Genomic DNA, 19,979 nt, shown 5'->3' on the forward strand with positions numbered 1-19,979 from the left:
AGTTAGAAACACCTCCTAGGGAACACATTTAACCCCTTGACCACCACTAGTGTTAACCCCTTCCCTGTAATTTATACAGTAATCAGTGCATTATTATAACACTGTATAAATGTCACTGGTCCCAAAAAAGTGTCAAAACTGTCTGATCTGCCGCAATGTTGCAGTCCCGCTAAAAATCGCTGCTCACCGCCATTATTAGTGAAGAAAAAATTAATAATAAAAAGTCCATAAATCTATCCCCTATTTTGTAGACGCTATAACTTTTGCAAAAAAAACAATCAATATACGCTTATTGCGATTTATTTTTATTTTTTTACCAAAAATATTTATTTCAAAATTGTCGGTCTTTTTTTGTTTATAGCACAAAAAAATAAAAACCGCAGAGGTGATCAAATACCACCAAAAGAAAGCTCTATTTGTGGGGAAAAAAAAGTACATAAATTTTGTTTAGGTGCAACATCGCACGATCGCGCAATTGTCAGTTGAAAGCAGTTTTGTGCTATAAACAAAAAACACTGACAATTTTGAAAAAAAAAACAATATTTTTTACTTTTTGCTATAAAGCGACGCAGTGCTGTATCACAAAAAATGGCCTGGTCATTAAGGGGGCAAATCCTTCCGGTCCTTAAGTGGTTAAGCTGCAAAGGCAACGGATGGGGGTGTACACATGCCATGGCCATAGGGATACCATTTCAAACCCTTTAAACCCAGACACGTATGAATTACATAGGTTCTGAGGCTAATTTATTGAAAATAAGGCACCAAGTGAGTTTAATTACCATTGTAATTAGCCACAGAACCTAATTCATATGTGTTTGGGTTTAAAGGGATGAGCTGGCAACACTACATGGCCATGATGCATTATAGTACCTTCCACCGAATGTGACCCATTCAGTTGAATGGGCATTGCAGCAACCACATGCAACACACATGTTTTTAGGGGTTATAATAGATGGCAAGGAGGAGATATAAAGCCTGCTCACCGCCTCTCAAATGCCCTCTGAAAAGCAATCTGCCACAAATTGCTCTTTAGAAGAGGAAGCTTGTGGAAATGAGCTTTAAACAGACCAATTAATAATGAAATGGTAGGGACTACATTTCACATGCATGAAATAAAGAGCTATTCTATTGTGTCCAGGGACAAATCTTGAAAACCTCAAAGAGCAACTATTTGCATCTACACCCTGAGGCTCTAGAGCAGGGGGTCTTAAACTGGTGGCCCTCCAGCTGTTGCAAAACTACAAGTCCCATGAGGCATTGCAAGGCTGAACGTTACAAGCATGACTCCCTCAGGCAGAGGCATGATGGGACTTGTAGTTTCGCAACAGCTTGAGGGCCACCAGTTTGAGACCCCTTATCTAGAGACTGTCCAGAATCAGGTGATCAGTAATGTATGAAAATGAACATGTGCACATTGTGTATACTTGTACTGCGTGTTATAATCATTGGGAAAAGCCTTTTTATCTAGTAATGAACACTGCAGCCATGTGACAGATCCTGCAGCATGTTGTAATGAGGAAGTTCCTCCCTCCTCCCCTCCTCTTCTAGCAGTGTGTATGAGTACAGCCATGGGGGACTTCACAGAGGTACAGTCATAATACACAGCCATGTGCTCAGCCTCTCCTCTCCTACAATCTCTCACACACTAGCCTACATTCACACTAACCTCCTGCATTTAGATTCATTGTGCAATTATCCTGGAAAATATAAACAAACTTTGCTTTCTGATGAAGTTTTACTACATTTAAATGTACGTGGGTTTAGAAGTGTTCAGAGGATCTAATCTATCTATCCCTGGATGCCCAGAATTCTATTTTCTCTAAATGCAAGTAAATGAAATGCGCCTAAATGCAGCTAAATGTACACTGAGAATATAAAATCATTGCATGCATTTATATGCATTTTAGAAACCAATAGGGCACATTCAGATGTGCGATGAATCCCGTTCTCCACGCTGAGTCGCTGGCAGACATGTGTGAATGCACCTCTGTTTGCAGGCAGCCCATAAAAGTGGATGCACACACAATGGCTGCATGGATACAATCGCATATGAAACTTTGACATGAGGGCAGGAGCGGGTGCACAGATCCGAAACACACAGTCCCTGGCATTCATAAAGACTGGCGCAGACAGATTTAGCAAAAGTGTTTCTCGTGTTGTAAAAGTGGTGAAGACTGCGCCAAATTCATGGACCTGTCTAGAACTTGTACTTCAATTTGGTGCATGTTGTGCCATGTTTAGAATGCAAGCAAGAAACTTTTTGCAAAATCGGTTTTCTATGTGCCCTTGTGGTGACTGTTGTTTATGCAGTGTGAGAAAACGCCAGGCACTGCACACAGTGTGAACGAGCCCTAATGCCCTGTACACATGATAGGATTTTCCGATGGAAAATGTGTGATAGGACCTTGTTGTCGGAAATTCCGACCGTGTGTAGGCTCCATCACACGTTTTCCATCGGAATTTCCGACACACAAAGTTTGAGAGCTTGCTATAAAATTTTCCGACAACAAAATCCGTTGTCGGAAATTCCAATCGTGTGTACACAAATCCGACGCACAAAGTGCCATGCATGCTCAGAATAAATTAAGAAACAAAAGCTATTGGCTACTGCCCCGTTTATTTTCCCGATGTATGTGTTTTACATCACCGCGGTCAGAACGATCGGATTTTCTGACAACTTTGTGTGCCCGTGTGTATGCCAGACAAGTTTGAGCCAACATCCGTCGGAAAAAATACATGGATTTTGTTGTCGGAATGTCCAACTGTGTGTACAGGGCATAAGTCCCCTTTCGTACGGATGCTCCGATTGGGTCCACCTATCTGTTTTGCAATCGGACCCGATCAGAACCTCCATTCTTCTCCATGGAGCGGTGGGTGTAAATGGACATGTGTCCGTTTACACCCGCCTACATCCAATTCAATCCCTTCCGTTGATCGGATGGCAGTCAGGTGTAAACGGTCAGGTGGTCTGTTTACATCTGGCCGTCCATAGAGGAGAGTGGTCTGTGTCCGTGTCTGCTCTGCCTAAGTGGACACGGACCTGTCATCCACCTGCTCGGCGGGAATAGCGGACAGATCCCCTGCTAAGCAAGTGGAATGCAGCCGCAGTCTGCCCCCTGTGAAAGGGACCTAACTTTTTTTTTTCTTTCTTCAATTTCTAAATTTTTTTATTGAATAGTTGTCATAGAACAAAAATTTTTGCATAAACACAGGATAATATGACAAGGTAGTTCATTGCGAGTACAATCAGCAGGTTGTTAAAACACAACTATTACAATCGTCCTGGAGGTGGTACATGAAATAAGATATAACTTTGTCTTGCAGTTACATTTAACTAAGTAATATGGTAGATATCGCGAGTCATTATAGTTTATGACTGACCATGGTAATTGAGGTATCATCAATACAGTTGTATTTAATATGTTTGATCACCTAAGCTCTCCCCGCCATCTAGGGTTGCCACCTCAACCCTTTAAACCCAAACACATATGAATTACACGGGTTCTGTGGCTGATTAAGGTGGTAATTAAACTCACTTGGTGCCTTATCTGCATTAAATTAGCCACAGAACCTGTGTAATTCATAAGTGTTCGGGTTTAAAGGGATGAGGTGGCAACTCTACCATCCTCTCTAGTGGTCGGGGAGGGGGGCAGATACTGTGCACATGATTCAGAAAGGTTTGAGGGAAGAATATGTCAGAATTGGGTTAAATCAAACTCCTGTATCCAAGACATCCACTTTTGATCAAATGAATGTGTAGGATTGTTTTGGCCCGCTACGTATTTTTCGTGTTCACTCTGTGGATGACTTCAGAGATGTTGGGGGTAGTTGTCTGTTTCCATTTCTTTGTTATTGACATTCGGGCTGCTATTAATATATATGAGATTATCATGAAAAATTGCTTAGGAAAGCGATCTAGTCGCATTCCAAAGAGGGCTACTAGTTGATAGGGATGAACTCTGGCGTGTTCGCACAGCCCACGTGCCGAGCCCGCCAGGAAGTCGGCACTGCGCTGCGCAAATCACAGGCTTTCACATGGGCTGTGCGAACACACCGGAGCTCATCCTTACTAGTTGACATGGTTTAGTGCTCGTTCCAGTAATGTGTGAGATTAAGGCGAACACTGATTCCCAGAAGTGTCTTATGGCCTTGTATTTCCATATAATATGTTGTAAGTCGCCCTTTTGTCCACATTGACGCCAACATTCAGAGGGAGTGTCTGGAAAAATGCGTTTGTTTGGCTGGTGTCATATACCACATGTAGGCTTATTTTTATAGCATTTTCCCAGTGGGAGGTACAATGGGAAGAGCTCAGGACCTCATTCTTTAAGGGAGTATTCCGATTTTAGTTCTTTTTCCCACCTAATAATTTGAGGGGGTTTAAGTTCAACCTGTTGGTTATTTAGGTATTTGTAGAACCAAGATATCCATTTCTTAGGAGACGTTGTATTGTAGTAGAATGACCAAATTACATTATTCACTTTTACATGGGAGGAAGGGTAATTATTATGAAAATGTTTTATCTGAGCTACTTTGTATAAGGTTTTCATGTTCCAGGACGTTTGCATCTCTGCAAGGGTTAGTTGTTCTGTGTCAGTGCTTGAATCTACTGTAAAAGAAGGTATTAGATATTCATATGCCTTCATAGGGATGGCTATGGGCCTTGAGGAGTCATTGTAGGGAAGTTCTTGGAGGGAGGCTTTCCATGTCTCCACAGCTGCTAGTATGGTGGGTGCCTTGGCTATATATATATATTTTCTGGTGGGCCTAACTCTTTCAAACTCCTTGGACTCAGTGTATGAAATGATTTGCCTGTTTTATAAATTTGCCGCATATCTCCCCAGCAGCTGTGACACATTAGGCCCTTGTTCACTTTATCTGCGGCTTTGAAATTGTGCAAATTCACTTGAAACTGAACAGTTTTAAAGCCGCATTTCAATGCGACATTTGTGTTGCTTCATGCACAGATGTCTATGTAAGTCGCACCCGAAATCGCCAAATGTAGTGAAGGAACTACTTTTTCAAATCGATGCGTCGCGGCAAATTCGGCGTCTCACCTATTTGAACAGTGCGATTGCCGGCAATAGGCTGCGAACTGTCAAATCGCATTGACAAGTCACTCCAGTGTGAACGAGGGCTAAGGGCCTTTTAGGCAGTAGCTGCTGGTGTGTGGTGAACAGATTGTGTCACACTATGCTGCACTGAAGAAAGTACAATATAAATAGGTTAGCGCACACATACAGTGCTTTGATCCAGGCATACACTTTATTGCAACACACCATGTTACATTGCATGCACAATAGAGTTGAATGAATGTGATTTTAAAAAAGGCAAATGAAGCACTGTGATGCTCTGTAAAAAGGCACTGCAGTGCACGTGCACAACGCGCACCAGTTATGCAGTGAATAACACACATAACATGCATTGCCACAATTTTTTAATTTTTTTTTACCAGTGGGGGCTTTGGGGAAATAGAGGTCTCAGGAGACCCCTGCTTTAAGTTCCTGGGTAGCACAGGTGGAGGTAAACAGCCGTGGCCAGCTAGCAATATCAATGACAGACGGTCTCGACTGTTTGCATGTATTCGCACATCGAGCGGTCTGAGTCCAGGGCTGATCATCTGTCCTTAATCACATATAACAGCTCAATATGAATACATGTGGACATCTGTCATTGAACTGTTTTTATTCAGTTTGGCCTTTCATTGTTATTTATACAGTATCTCACAAAAGTGAGTACACCCCTCACATTTTTGTAAATATTTTATTATATCTTTTCATGTGACAACACTGAAAAATTACACTGTGCTACAATGTAAAGTAGTGAGTGTACAGCTTGTATAACAGTGTAAATTTGCCGTTCCCTCAAAATAACTCAACACCGCCGGCAACAAAAGTAAGTACACCCCTAAGTGAAAATGTCCAAATTGGGCCCAATTAGCCATTTTCCCTCCCCGGTGTCATGTGACTCATTAGTGTTACAAGGTCTCAGGTGTGACTGGGGAGCAGGTGTGTTAAATTTGGTGTTATCGCTCTCACTCTCTCATACTGGTTTTTGGAAGTTCAACATGGCACCTCGTGGCAAAGAACTCTCTGAGGATCCGAAAAAAAGAATTGCTGCTCTACATAAAGATGGCCTAGGATATAAGAAGATTGCCAAGATCCTGAAACTGAGCTGCAGCACAGTGGCCAAGTCCATACAGCGGTTTAACAGGACAGGTTCCACTCAGAACAGGCCTCGCCATGGTTGACCAAAGAAGTTGAGTGCATGTGCTCAGCATCATATCCAGAGGTTGTCTTTGGGAAATAGACATATGAGTGCTGCCAGCATTGCTGCAGAGGTTGAAGGGGTAGGGGGTCAGCCTGTCAGTGCTCAGACCATACACCACACACTGCATCAAATTTGTCTGCATGGCTGTTGTCCCAAAAGGAAGCCTCTTTTAAAGATGATGCTCTAGAAAGCCCGCAAACAGTTTGCTGAAGACAAGCAGACTAAGGACATGGATTTCTGGAACCATGTCCCGTGGTCTGATGAGACCAAGATAAACTTATTTGGTTCAGATGGTGTCAAGCCTGTGTGGCGTCAACCAGTTTAGTTGTAAAAAGACTAAAGATGAGCGTGTTCGCACAGCCCACATGCAGAGCCCACCAGGAAGTCGGCACTGCACAGTGCTAATCACAGGCAGTGAGACATTGTCCCGATGCACGGCTGCAGAGATCGGGAAATGTCTCACCGCCTGTGATTAGCGCAGCGCAGTGCCCACTTCCTGGCGGGCTCTGCACATGGGCTGTGCAAACACGCCGGAGCTAATCCTTAAAAAAGACAAGTGTGTACTGTGACATACTGATGCATGATCCCCTACTTTCGGAGACTGGACTGCAGGGCAGTAATCCAACATGATACTGAAGCTGAGGGTAAAGGTGATGAACTGGTCAAGCATGTCTCCAGACCTAAACCCTATTGAGCATCTGTGGGGCATCCTCAAATGAGAGATCGAGGGGCGCAAGGTCTCTAATACCAGCTCCGTGATGTCGTCATGGAGGAGTAGAAGAGGACTCCAGTGGCAATCTGTGAAGCTCTGGTGAACTCCATGCCCAAGAGGGTTAAGGCAATACTGGAAAATAATGGTGGCCACACAAAATATTGACACTTTGGGCCCATGTGGGACATTTTCACTTATAGGTGTACTCACTTGTGTTGCCAGTGGTTTAGACATTAATGGCTGTGTTGAGTTATTTTGAGGGGACAGCAAATTTACACTGTTATACAAGCTGTACACTCACTACTTTACATTGTAGCAAAGTGTCATTTCTTCAGTGTCGTCACATGAAAAGATATAATAAAATATTTTCAAAAATGTGAAGGGTGTACTTACTTTTGTGAAATACTGTGTGTGTATATATATATATATATATATATATATATATATATATATATATATATATTAATATTACTGTAATGTCTGTCATTGATGTGTTGGCATATTCTTTAATATGTATAATTTGTATTTTTCAGGAGGAGATTAAAATCCCATTTGCAAAGAAACTTCTGGATGCTGTTTTATCCGTTCCTAAAGCTCACAGTGGTGTATTATATGGAGTCATTCTCACACACGGTGCTGGGGGAGACATGAACTTTGCACACTTGGTTTCTCTGGCGAGCCACTTGGCATCTCATGGTTTGCTCTGTCTACGATTTACATGCAAAGGACTCAATCTAGTTTACAGAACCAAAGCTTACAATGCTGTGGTGGTATGTAAATCATTAACATGAGTAGTAATTTCAGGTTTGTTGCAAAAATCCCAGTAATTTAGCATAGTTATATATAATTGCATTGTTTAGGCGAAATTACACAAAAATCCAGTTCTATGGTCAATTCATTAACCCATATGTTCCTTAGTCATTTAGTAGTGATCTGGGTGCTTTTGTCATTCCAAATGCCACATATGGCATATAGCGAATACGTTGTACACCAGCCATAAAAGTGAACTTATAATGAAAAACATATAGTTAGTTCATACCTTTAATTAAAACAATTATACAATCAAACAGATCTTCAAATATAGGCAGCTGATGTGCCATTCAAATTTCTACATTTCCTGTGAAAGGTGAGCTAGGGCCCCACACCGTTTCTTTCCTTGTGAGCCTCCCTATTGGTCATAATGGTCTGTTAATTTTTAATGTGGTTTTCACCAAAGGTAAATTTTACTTATTCATTTTTTATATTCTATTGGTTGAATTGCTTTGGTGTGAGGCATGTTTACTTTCAGGCTTCAAGCACATGGCCACGTAAGAGAGCCACAGGTGCAGTGTAGAGCATCCTATTGAAACAAATGACTGTATGGTCGTATACAAGGGTTTATGGTGGCGTTTGCATAGAATCATGCATGCGCACAGACGTACATCGGTGGACACAGACAATCTGGATTGAAGGTTGTATGCAAGTGCGTGTAAATCCTCATATAGCACTGTACAGCCATTTATTGCAGTGGGAGGCTGTATGCTGCACCCATGGCTCCCTTACACTGGCTACGACCTCTGCCTGGAGCCTGGAAAGCATGCTTTATGGTAAGCAATACCGCTGTGCACTGGTAACCATTGTCCAAAAGTGACAATGACATTAAATTCTGTGTGCAGCAGCACATTGCAACACATTGTTGCATATCATAACATACTGTGTCGCAATAAAATGTATATCTGCATTATTTTATCACAATGGGGTTTGAGGGGGCTTTTACAAACCCTGAAAGCTGTAAGTGAAAAATGACAAAAAAAGTAAAAAAATTGCAAAAATGGTTTGGCCACCTGAGATTAAGCCCTCGTTCACATTGGAACGAATTGTCATGCGATTTGACAGGTCGAATCGCATGACAAGTCGCAACCTATTGCCGGCAATGGCACCATTCCAATTGTTGCGGCGCCGCACCGATTTGCAAAAGTAGTTCCTCCACTACTTTTGCCGATTTCGGGTGCGACTGCATGAAGCCGCACAGACGTCTTAAGTAGCACCGGAAATCACGCTGACCTGCTACTTTGAAATCACACTACTTTAAGTGATGTAGCACGATTTCAAAGTAGCATCAATGTGAACCAGGGCTAAAAGTGGAGCTTGTGGCTTGGCAGTGAAAGGGTTATATCAGGGGCACAGCCTATCTGCACAGGACTGCAGTTTTTTTTTTTTTTATTAGGCATAACTGGCACCACTGCTCCATTTTTCTTGTTGGTGATATAGGGAAATTGCCACTTTCTGTGTAAAGACTTGTATACCATTAAAATTACTAAGACTTTCTAATAGCCACCTCAGAGATACAGACCCACCTGTGAAGTTTGAATGTGATTGGTGGTTCAACAATCAGGGAGAGGAAACGTTACAAAGCATATCCCTCAGGAAGACGTATGAATATATGTAAACTTTTTGATTTTATTGTTATAACTATTTTTTTTCTTATAGTTGTATATAAAATCTCTGGATGATTATAACATTGGTGGGATTTTCCTTCTAGGTGAGCTGTCTTATCTGATGCAGTAATGAGATTGTACTTTATAATGTATAATTTGTTCTAATTGTAATAGCTGGTCAATGTTATTATAAAGCACATTTTGCTGAAATGAAAATAGTGAATTTGTCTATATTCAGTGCCCATCACTCATGCTCTCCTTTGCCTCCCACTCCTCCAAATATGGTGTTGTTTATAAGTGTTTTGGCAATGCTTTGCCCACAATCACAACTGTCAGTGTGCTGCCAACATTTTTTATAGATATATCTAGATAGATAGATAGATAGATAGATAGATAGATAGATAGATAGATAGATAGATAGATAGATAGATAGATAGATAGATAGATATAGATCTATATATACATATGTACATATGTGTCATGCCAACATATTTTCATAAAACACAGTACACTACAGCGCTATCTCTGTGCCAATCCCGTGGTCTTTGGATATAATTAAGCAACTTATTAAAATAAATAGTCAAAAAAAAGTCTTATTCCCAGAGTTATAGGAATAAATGTCAATTATAAAAAGACTGGCTAACACCATAGGTGCTTGCAAGGATGCCTTTAGAAGTGGGCTGGGAATCCACAATCTGAAATGCAAGAGGGAAGAAGGAAGGAAAAAAAAGCACCAAGCAAGCATCGTGTAGCACAATTTATTAAGTGGATAAAAACAATATAAACAGCAATGGCGCTCACCAGCGGGCGTGGTGGGGGATGATGACAGGTTGCAGTGGATGGGAAGTCCAAGTGTGGCAAGCTGTATAGAGGGAGCGAGATCAGCCTGGGATCCGTATAGAGGGAGCCGGCGTCAAGCTGCCCTGTTTAGCTGGGATGGTATATCCGGTGTTCGGATATCCGTCCAAGGTATGTTTCTCCAGCGAGAGTGTAGAGAGGAGCTGTCAGTCCGTCCGCCGTGAGAGCCAATGGGAACGCGTCCATCAGCCTTATCAGGCTGATCTCGCTCCCTCTATACAGCGTGCCTTCTTCCTATAACATGTAAAGACCATAGCTCCAGGTTCACACTTGGACTTCCCATCCACTGCGAAATGTCATCATCCCTTGTGAGTGCCATTGCTGTTTATATTGTTTTTTTATCTTTTTTATCCCAGTGCTCCAAGTGTGTGACCAATCAAATGGTTATTTTGGGGACTTGTTGTCATAAGTTAACCTTTCCTTCACAATCCCAGTCTCATGGTGTTCCAAAACTGCCTAGGTACTTTAATATATATCCACATACAGTATACTAATCATGCTAGTAAAATGGAAAGGCAACCTTATGCTAAGAACTATTCATTACCAGCTCAGTCCTCATCAGCCTGTCATTCTGTTCTCTATTTTCTTCTACCTAAACAAATTTGGACCTCTACACAATATTTTGGCCAAGGGCCAACACGGACCTGAAAGCGATCTTTAAACCCAACTCTGGGCAAATAAAAAACGATTCCATGCAGTGGGACTGTGCCCGCACTGCAAGCGATAATTGCTTCTTTATGCTTATAGAAACAATAAACGGTGATATACTTACCTGATCCTTGGGGTGTACACTGGCTAAACTGGTCCCCACAGCTTCTGCATCCCTGCACTGTAGTGGTCTAGGGTCCTGACGTCATCAAGCCCAGAGCAGGACCCATAGCCCTGCTCTTGGCATGAGGATGCGGCGGGACAGTCTACCGCTGGATCGTGTGGGAGAGCCTCTGCCAGGGGAGCAGAGGATCAGGTAAGTAAACTGTTTCTCCTTTCCCCTGGACAAAATGACCTACTAACCCTTGCAGTGCGAGCACAGCCCCTCTGCAAGGGATCATTTTTTTATCTGCCTGAAGTTGGGCTTTAAATATTTGCAGTTACTTAAAGTGTTACTAAACCCAGGATCCTGCATTCACTATATCTGATCTCCCACAGTACACGGAAATGCAATTATTTTAGTAAATATAACTGCTAAATATCTTTTCTCATCAGCAGTCTTGTGACTTCTATCAGTTTCTGGCTGAGTACTGGTTAAAGCTTTTAGGAGGAGCTTTCATTCTTCTCTGATTGTCCTATGAGGCTTCATGACCACTGACCCTCTGTCTGGACAGTGCTGATTGGCCCTGTGCTGATCACATACACCCTCCCAAGAAAAAGCAAACGCTCTAGCAAAACACACCAAACTGAGCATGTGCAGAGTGCCTCCAGGGCTCTGTGCTATCAGCAGATACATTTGTAAAAAAAAATTGTAACACAGCATCAAACATCCTTTTTACACAATGCGGAGGATTACCCCATAGGTTTCACAATGAGTATAACAAGCATGTTTTACTGCATATACACACTGATTTTACTGTTGTGACTTTAGTAACACTTTAACAGTGAATGTATACATTGATAAAAGTTTGTTTTTAGTAAATTCTGTATGAATGCATAGTGTAAGATATTCTGCAAATTAATATATTACAGGTTTAGGTTATTATCTTTTAAGGTGGTAAATTTAGCTGGTTATTTGCTGTTAAGCAGTGTGTTAAAACAGTTTGCTGTTACTAACATCAATATGACTTTGACTAGTAACATAACTCCTATTAACAGGCTTACTTACAGAATGGATGATGATGTAACAGCTGTTTATATTGAATGGTGGTGATGAAGATTTTGTTATTCCCATTTTTTTGCACAGGCCGGTCCATGGGGTCCCGTGCTGCTGCTAGTGTGATGAGAGCAACTTGTGAAGATGATGATGATGCAGTCCAAGGCCTGATTTGCCTGTCATATCCCTTACACCCTCCTAATGCAAAAGGCAAGCTCCGGGATGAAGATATCTTGCAGATAACAAAGCCAATGCTGTTCATCTCTGGTTCAATGGATGAAATGTGTGATGAGGTGAACATAAACTTAGTATGCACAGTTTTTAGAATTAGAACTCACACCTTTGCAAGCTTTCCTGTTTTCTTGTCATGGGATATTAAGTCACAGTAAATGTATTTTGTTTTTTTACACTGATCAACAGTTTTAGACTTGCACATGTTGAAGTGATAAAAAAAAAGATCTCTGCAAAGTGGTTTACTTAAATGCCAATAATATGCTGATCTGCAGACTTGTTTTGGGTCTGTTACTCAGAATGTACTTTTATTATTATTATTATTATTATTATTATTCAGGATTTATATAGCGCCGACAGTTTACGCAGCGCTTTACAACATTAGGGCAGACAGTACAAGTACAATACAATTCAATACAGGAGGAATCAGAGGGCCCTGCTCGTTAGAGCTTACAATCTAGGAGGGAGGGTCAAGTTATACAAAGGGTAATAGCTGTGGGGGATGAGCTAATGGAGAAAATAGTGCAGTTGTTAGATGGAGGCAGGATAGGCTTCTATGAAGAGGAAAGTTTTCAGGGATCGCCTAAAAGTGGATAAATTTGGAGACAGTCTGACAGATTGGGGTAGGGAATTCCAGATGATAGGCGAGGCTTGGGAGAAGTCCTGAAGGCGGATATGGGAGGAGGTGATGAGGGAGCTAGAGAGCAGGAGGTCTTGGGAGGAACGGAGATGGCGATTAGGTTGGTATTTTGAGACTGGGCTAGTGATATAGCTGGGGGCAGAGTTGTGGATGGCTTTGTAACTTATTGTTAGTATTTTGAATTTAATTTGTTGGGCGAGTGGTAGCCAATGGAGGGATTGGCAGAGAGGGGTAGCAGACACTGAGCGGTTTGTAAGGTGGATGAGTCTGGCAGCAGCATTCATGATGGACTGAAGGGGGGATAGTCTGTTTAAAGGTAAGCCAATGAGGAGTGAGTTGCAGTAATCAAGGCGAGAGATAACCAGGGAGTGAATTTACTGGTCAATTCATTAGATTACCCTGACAGTCAGCAATAACAGGGTTTAGTACTGTCTGATTTTTCTTCCAAGGTCCAGTCCCCGAAAACTTGTCCTGAAAGTTTAACTGCTACCGCAATAAAAAAGGTATCACAGACCGTACTTAACTGTGTTGTAATAATGCACTAATACAGCTACAATCCCCTAAAGAAGAAATCTCACTGGAAGATAATAAGGCTTCTTAAATACCCCAGGGGATTCTGTGCACTTGTACCTTTTAAAATAGGTACTGTGGTTCCTAAACAGTGCTACTGTATGGCTAGCCACTCCCACCACCAACACTGGACAAAGGAGATGGACATCCAACTGACTGCACACACATTCAGAGCACAGAGCCTGCCTCCTCTAAATAACGCAGACAGATCATCTGCAGCTTTCCTTGCCATGCATTCCTGTGCTTCCTCTGCTCTATTTCTACAAATTAAAGGCTTACACAACCCCCTCTCCATTCTGCAGCTGTGCCACCTCTGTTCCCTCTGCTATTGGTAAAGACTGAGCCTGCAATCTTCCTAAGCTCCAGCTAGTTCAGGAGTTTACTCTATTTTTAACCCTCAGCACCAATTTTACAGGACAAGTGCTTGCTGTATTTACACAGGGCTCCCTGGAGGGTTTAACAAGCCATTCTAACTTCAGGTGATGGTTCTTCTTTAAGCATTTAAGCCGGACAGTAAAACAAATTTAAGACATTTAAACTGGCTGTAAATGATTCGAATTTCAGCCAGTTCAGCAGGGAAATTCGAACCATGTATGGGCAGGCTGATTGTATCCAAATAAATCCATCTATCAACTTGGGTACAACCAGCCTGTTGGACTTTTCATGCGATTTATTGCCAGTGGCTATAGCACATGGCAATATTCACCGTGTGTTCTCCCGGCAAAGATGGCTTCCCATGCCCACCCCCTCCACACCCCCACACCCCCCTCTGTGAGAACATAATAGTTCCTTACAGTGTTGATGGGGGAATGGAGCGATTTCCTTTCCTGCAGGAAAGAAAATCACACCATCTATGGCAAGCTTAAAGGATAAGTTCACCTTTGGGAACATGTTACATGTTCCATCTGTTTTAAGGGTGGAACATGTAACTGTTTCGAATGCTGCAGCCGCTGCCCGCTACCCCTGGCAGCAGTATAGGGAGAAGTTTCCCATACGCGGCCATGTCATTCATTCACAGAGCTCTGTGTGTGAATGAACTACAAGCCCCAACATCCTTAGTGGCTGTCGGCTTGTAGTTCTCAATGAACTACGACCGTGCTCTGGAGCACTGTGGTAGTTCATTCATTTCTTTCTGTCAGCGTATCTGCCTGCCCGTAAAAAAATGGTGCGTTTATTATTTTTTTCTAAAAGGTGAACTTCTCTAACGCAATTTTCATTTTCAGTAGGAGAGACAAGCAAAATAAAGTCTTTGTGTTCATCTCACTAGAGGTTTCCTAAAGCTGAACTCTAGGCAGATACTAATGAAAAGCCCAAATTAAAGTAGCTCTGCTGTCATTAATACATCATTAAATGCACATTTTACAACCCTTCTTTTAAAGTCCTACGAAATCATGGTTTACAACAGATATTTCTCAAGGAGCATATTCTCAGAACAGTCATTTTGTGAATTGGATTGCCTTAAACTGGCCATAAACTGGTAATTTTTTTCGTTCAGCCTGTTGGCTTGTCACAATACATGAACAGCAGATGCATCTAATTGCAGGCAGCCACTGTTTGGCCAAAGATTTACCAGAAGACTATGCCAAAAGTTGAATAAACGACTGATTTTTGTTGAACAGAGCAGGGCAGGCATGGCCACTCAGTGAGCAAATTTTTTATGATTCCTCACTGTGTATGATTAGTGATTGTAAAGCTTATTTTTTATTTATTTTTTAAAATAACAAACATGTTATACTTATAAAAAGGTAAAAATTGTGCTAAGTTATTAATAGAAAGTGTATATAAGTTGAAAAAATTGTGCAGGTAACAAAAAGTCCATAAATTGGAGTAATGAATTACACTTAATAGATATGTAAACAAAAGTCCAGAAAATTCAACTAATCTGAAGGTGCAAGTGCAAAAAAGCCTGCACTTATATGATGAAACAAATCAATCTACTTGGTGTCCTGATCCATCCTCCATCACCCAAACAAATGTGAATCCACCACCGGCAATGTGAACTGCTTACCAGCTCCTATTGTCCCCTTGTTGTATGGGGTCAATGTACGCCTGTGGCTTAACACCCAGCCAGAGCTTTTTCTGCGTCTCAGCACTGCTCCGCACTTCTGGTGTCACCCGTCAGATGGATATAAAGCGGGGTACTGAAAACGGAGACCAAAAAGCTTCGTATAGCGTAAAATCCTTTTGGAGGTTTTATTGTAAAATCCATATGCTCACAGCATAATAAAAAAATTCTAAATACGCCTAAAGTCTGGTGTGTCGGCCATACACACCAAAGACAGCCCATCTGTCTGGACATGGGAGTGGTGACGTCAGCATGTCGCTTACCTGCTCTGTGCTCTGTGGTTTTGCACAGAGCAGCCTGAATACTTTTCTTGATTTCCCTGCCGAATGCCCACATAGGAAGCCGCTTCTCAGGGCGGCACTCGTGCATGCTCGATCCTGAGTCAGGCTGTTTGCATCTTTTGAGGCTGGGTTCCCACCATTGCGAATTGGATGCATCCAATTTGCAATAGCAAGAGATTTTGACCGGCTTTCACATCTCCACAGCGGGTCGGGTGCGTTTTGCACAAAAACACTGTGCGTCTTTTGGTCCATTTCAGGTCCGAATTTAGGCCAAAATTCAGGCTGAAATCAGACCTGAAACGTTTAACCAGGACGCATTGGACCCCTGCTGTGAGCCGCATGCGGCTTATATGTGAACCCAGTCTCAGACATAGAGCCCGGCTAGGCCCTGCCACCCGCTCTCTGCTGACAGACTATAATAGAAATGGTATCAACATTCTAGAAAACAAATGACAAAACAAGTCCATTACAATTCAAACAATGCAGTGTAAGATATTCACAGAGCCCACATATCGTACCCCTAAGTACACTTCTATTCTTTAGTACTGTCAGCATACAAAACATTATGTTGCCATGTTCGCTGCTGACAGGTTTTGAATGGCAGCAACAGGAGCCAATGGCTCTCACTGCTCTCAGCCAAGCCTGTCAGAGCTGGAAGAGGAGCTACTGCAGATGTGCACAGTGCTGGAGCGAGAGTGGGTTTCAGCTGAGTATTTGAAGCCACTATTAAAAGGTTTTTTGCCTTAATGCAGAGGAATGCATTAAAGTAAAAAAAACTATTAGCACTTTAGAACCACTTTAAAGCCTTGTACACACCACTAGTTTTTTTTTTTTTTGTTCAAACCAGCTGGTTGAACGAAAAAAAAAACTGACAGCTTAGGTCGCAGCTGCTGCACTAACAATCCAATGTTAGTACAGCGATACCCTTCCTGTGCTATTGTGTTCTTTCTGACAGAGGGACACCCCCCCCCAGAACATTCCGGTCAGCACCATCTGGCTTCTGTCAGACCTGTTGCCATACACACATGGGCTGAATGTTGGACGGTTTCTATTGGCTGACATTCTGCTCATGTGTACTAGGCTTTAGACTACATGTGAATTTTAATCTCATTGGCTGGAATAACCCAGTTCAGTTCAGACCCTGTGTGAATCAGAGCCAGCCTCGGAAATTCATTGTGCTTCAGTGTAGGCCGAACTACTTTACTTAGACATTTTACTCAGCTGGAGACACCTACTGAAAAGCAATGAAGCAATGGCTTTGTCATCCTGGGTTGTTTTTAGCTGACCAATCCTTTTGCAATGGTAGGCATTTGCAGTGCAACTAAAACAGCTGATTGAGGAGATCTGCCAGCCAGGAGCCAGGGGCATGTGAATGGGTTTTCTATTTTTTTGGTTTTTTATCACTGTTCAAGGACTGAGTCTAAAGCTTTGAGTGATATGCAGGAACAACATACTTTAAATATGAATTGAAGGTGTTGTGTCTCTAGTTATATCACGCTTTGCAGAATGTACTTTTAATTACCATCTCTTACTATAGGCTTTGTTGATGAGGACCATTGGCAAAATGAAAGCTCCTGTACAGATCCACTGGATTGAAAATGCCAATCATGGAATGTCTGCCAAAGGAAAGACAGCGGACGATGTTATGACAGAAATAAATGAACAGACTTTGTCCTGGATTCAAGACATATTAAAGCTGTAAAGACTGGTACTACGTTTAGGCTGGGTTCACACTATTGCGAATTGGATGTGGGATCCCCGCATCCAATTTGCAAGAGCAGGAGATTGTGACTGGCTTTCTATGGAGCCAGTTCACATTTCTCAGATGCGGCTCCGGTGTGAATTTGCACATGAGTCCTGTGCGTCTTTTGGTCTGTTTCAGGTCCGATTTCAGCCCAAAGATCGGGCTGAAATAGGACCCTGTACGTTGAACCGTGATGCACCGGGCCCCTGCTGGGAGCCGTATCGGCATGCAGGGTGAACCGAGCCTAACTCAGCAGAAAGCTAAGCCACAACTGTTTTGTTGGCTGAAGTACTATTTGCTCTCTAGTAATTTATCAGCTTTTGTTGTAAACACTATTCTGAAACTGCAATAGACATTAACAGTTACTGAACATCTTCTATTTAGGTATTTAGGGGGCATACCAAGATATCGGTGTAACTTCTAGTGTTGTTCCTTGTAAAAAAAGACATTCCAAATTCCTGCTACATTATAAAAACCCCCGCAGGCATTAAACTTTTACCTTGAACTATGTTCTTTAGTTACAGAATTACTGAACCACACCTATGGTGACCTACCATAGTGTGATAAAATTATATAGTACAGGTATTAACTGCTGTTACATGTTAAGGAAGACCTGCCATGGGAAAATATTTGGGCTGTCATTGCTTACTTCCTTCTGATACTTCTACAGTACATGCTTGGCTGTATTAGTCATTTTCTAGCTTTAACACTCCTGGAGCCACTGACCCAGAACCTGTAGGGAGAAGTCCCTGTTCTATAAACATGTTACAGGTCAGTGGCTTGAACTTTTGATGCTAGAGGATTAACAAGACAAGGTAGTTTCTAGCATTTTAAGAAGGAGGGCATCAGCAGCATACCAAATATTCCTTTCAGGTGTTTTATTAAGTAGTTAGGATGACGCATCCTTCCAGTTTAGCATATGTGTTCAGCATTGAATGTTTCACTTTTTTGTCATGTTTAATTCTTGCTTTTTCCTCCGCTGGTCTGGATTAGTTGAAATTCGTTTTTGGTTTGTTTTTTTACTGATTGTTCAGCATTTTAAATATATTTGTATTACTAAAAAAGTTTAAATCAACAATATGTAGGTATTCTATGTAAATTTTGCTGCTGGCACAAAGCGAAACATTGCGACCGTGACACATGAATACCCCTATTCGCAGCTTACAGGAGAGCAGTAAAACGCAGCTCAACTACGCATTTGTATCACTTCCCCAACCACACATCTAAACTTAGCCCATAGGCTGTTAAAAATCTAACCTTAAAAGAGGAGCTCCAGTCTCCCCCCAAAAAATGTAAAAGTCAGCAGCTACAAATACAGAAGCTGCTGACTTTTATAACAAGGACACGTGCCTGTCCAGGGATTTAGTGATTTCCTCACCCAAGCCGATTTTTCAATTGACTTCGGGCCCAGGCACTAGCATTTTAAAGGAGACCCGCAATAAAGCCTTCTGGCTTCTCAGCTGGTTTCCTACTGTGCAGGGGTAAGGAGGGGGCCAAACTTGTCAAAACCAGGTACCTGCTCCCCCCCCCCCAAAAAAAAAAGTGCCACATGTGGTAGTGGAGGGGGGGAGCATGCAAACAAGCGCAACTTTCCCTTTTAGGTGAAGTTCCTCTTTAACTGTAGCAAGTAGCAAATAAAGAAAAAAAAATGTCATATTATAATTGAATGTTATTAAAAATTACCTTTCCTTTTCAATCTGCAGCTCTATAATTTTCTGAAAATGCAATATGGCTACCTGGAGGTATTCTGTACACAGAATGTGTACAGAACCTCCCCCACAAACATAATTTCCTGCTTGTGTGATTGGCTCACTGGTTTTCCCAAAAGTCTTCACTAAGATATACAAGTCAGATTTCAGGCATCCCCTGCAACAAAAATGTCATTTTTGATTAGATACTTTCAATAGGAAGTCACGGCTAAAGAGATGCAGACCCTGCAATTTTCCTCATTAGAGGCCTGCACATGTACAGCTGACTGATAATTATGAAACCACTCCCATTAGACTTACTCAGCAAAGGGTCACAGAGGAACAAACAGGGATTTCTTCAGAATAACAAAAGGTAGGAATCTGCAACAAAGTTTGTTAAAATCATTGTAATGTACATAGATCACCTAGAGGGGAATGTTTTTTCCTCAACAAAAGTGGAGTTACGCTTTAAGTCTTTATTTAAATACAGACATGCAAGTTACAGACTTTTGCAGACCTTCTTTTTGCTTTTAGTAAAAACATGTGGGTAGGTAGCGCTGTTGCCAGTTATGAAATGGTTTAAATACAAATGTCCTCTGGGGAAATGGATGGCTGGTGAACAATGGCACAATGGGAGTAAGGGGAAAAAAAGTTGGACAAAAAACCCTTTGCATAGGCTTAGAACAGTCTGTATTCCAG

General features: G+C 41.8%; 1 protein-coding gene across 1 annotated transcript; it reads left to right on the forward strand.

Annotated features, from left to right (window-relative positions):
- Positions 1–1,522: 1,522 nt before the first annotated feature.
- TEX30 (testis expressed 30) lies at positions 1,523–18,670 on the forward strand. Its single transcript, XM_073614464.1, has 5 exons — positions 1,523–1,586; positions 7,516–7,752; positions 9,452–9,503; positions 12,152–12,354; positions 17,386–18,670. Exons 1-5 carry the CDS (start codon positions 1,557–1,559, stop codon positions 17,548–17,550), a joined length of 687 nt encoding a protein of 228 aa, XP_073470565.1. The 5' UTR covers positions 1,523–1,556; the 3' UTR covers positions 17,551–18,670.
- Positions 18,671–19,979: the final 1,309 nt, after the last annotated feature.

The sequence above is a fragment of the Aquarana catesbeiana genome, linkage group LG02 (assembly GCF_042186555.1).
Source record: "Aquarana catesbeiana isolate 2022-GZ linkage group LG02, ASM4218655v1, whole genome shotgun sequence".
Taxonomy (NCBI): Eukaryota; Metazoa; Chordata; class Amphibia; order Anura; family Ranidae; genus Aquarana; species Aquarana catesbeiana.

What these genes read in the sequence shown, in the direction of transcription:
- TEX30 (XM_073614464.1), top strand. Translation starts at nt 1,557, where the DNA reads ATGAGTACAGCCATGGGGGACTTCACAGAG. An exon ending in CCATGGGGGACTTCACAGAG is followed by an intron (nt 1,587 to 7,515) that starts GTACAGTCATAA and finishes TGTATTTTTCAG; the next exon opens with GAGGAGATTAAAATCCCATT. An exon ending in TGGTGGGATTTTCCTTCTAG is followed by an intron (nt 9,504 to 12,151) that starts GTGAGCTGTCTT and finishes TTTTTTGCACAG; the next exon opens with GCCGGTCCATGGGGTCCCGT.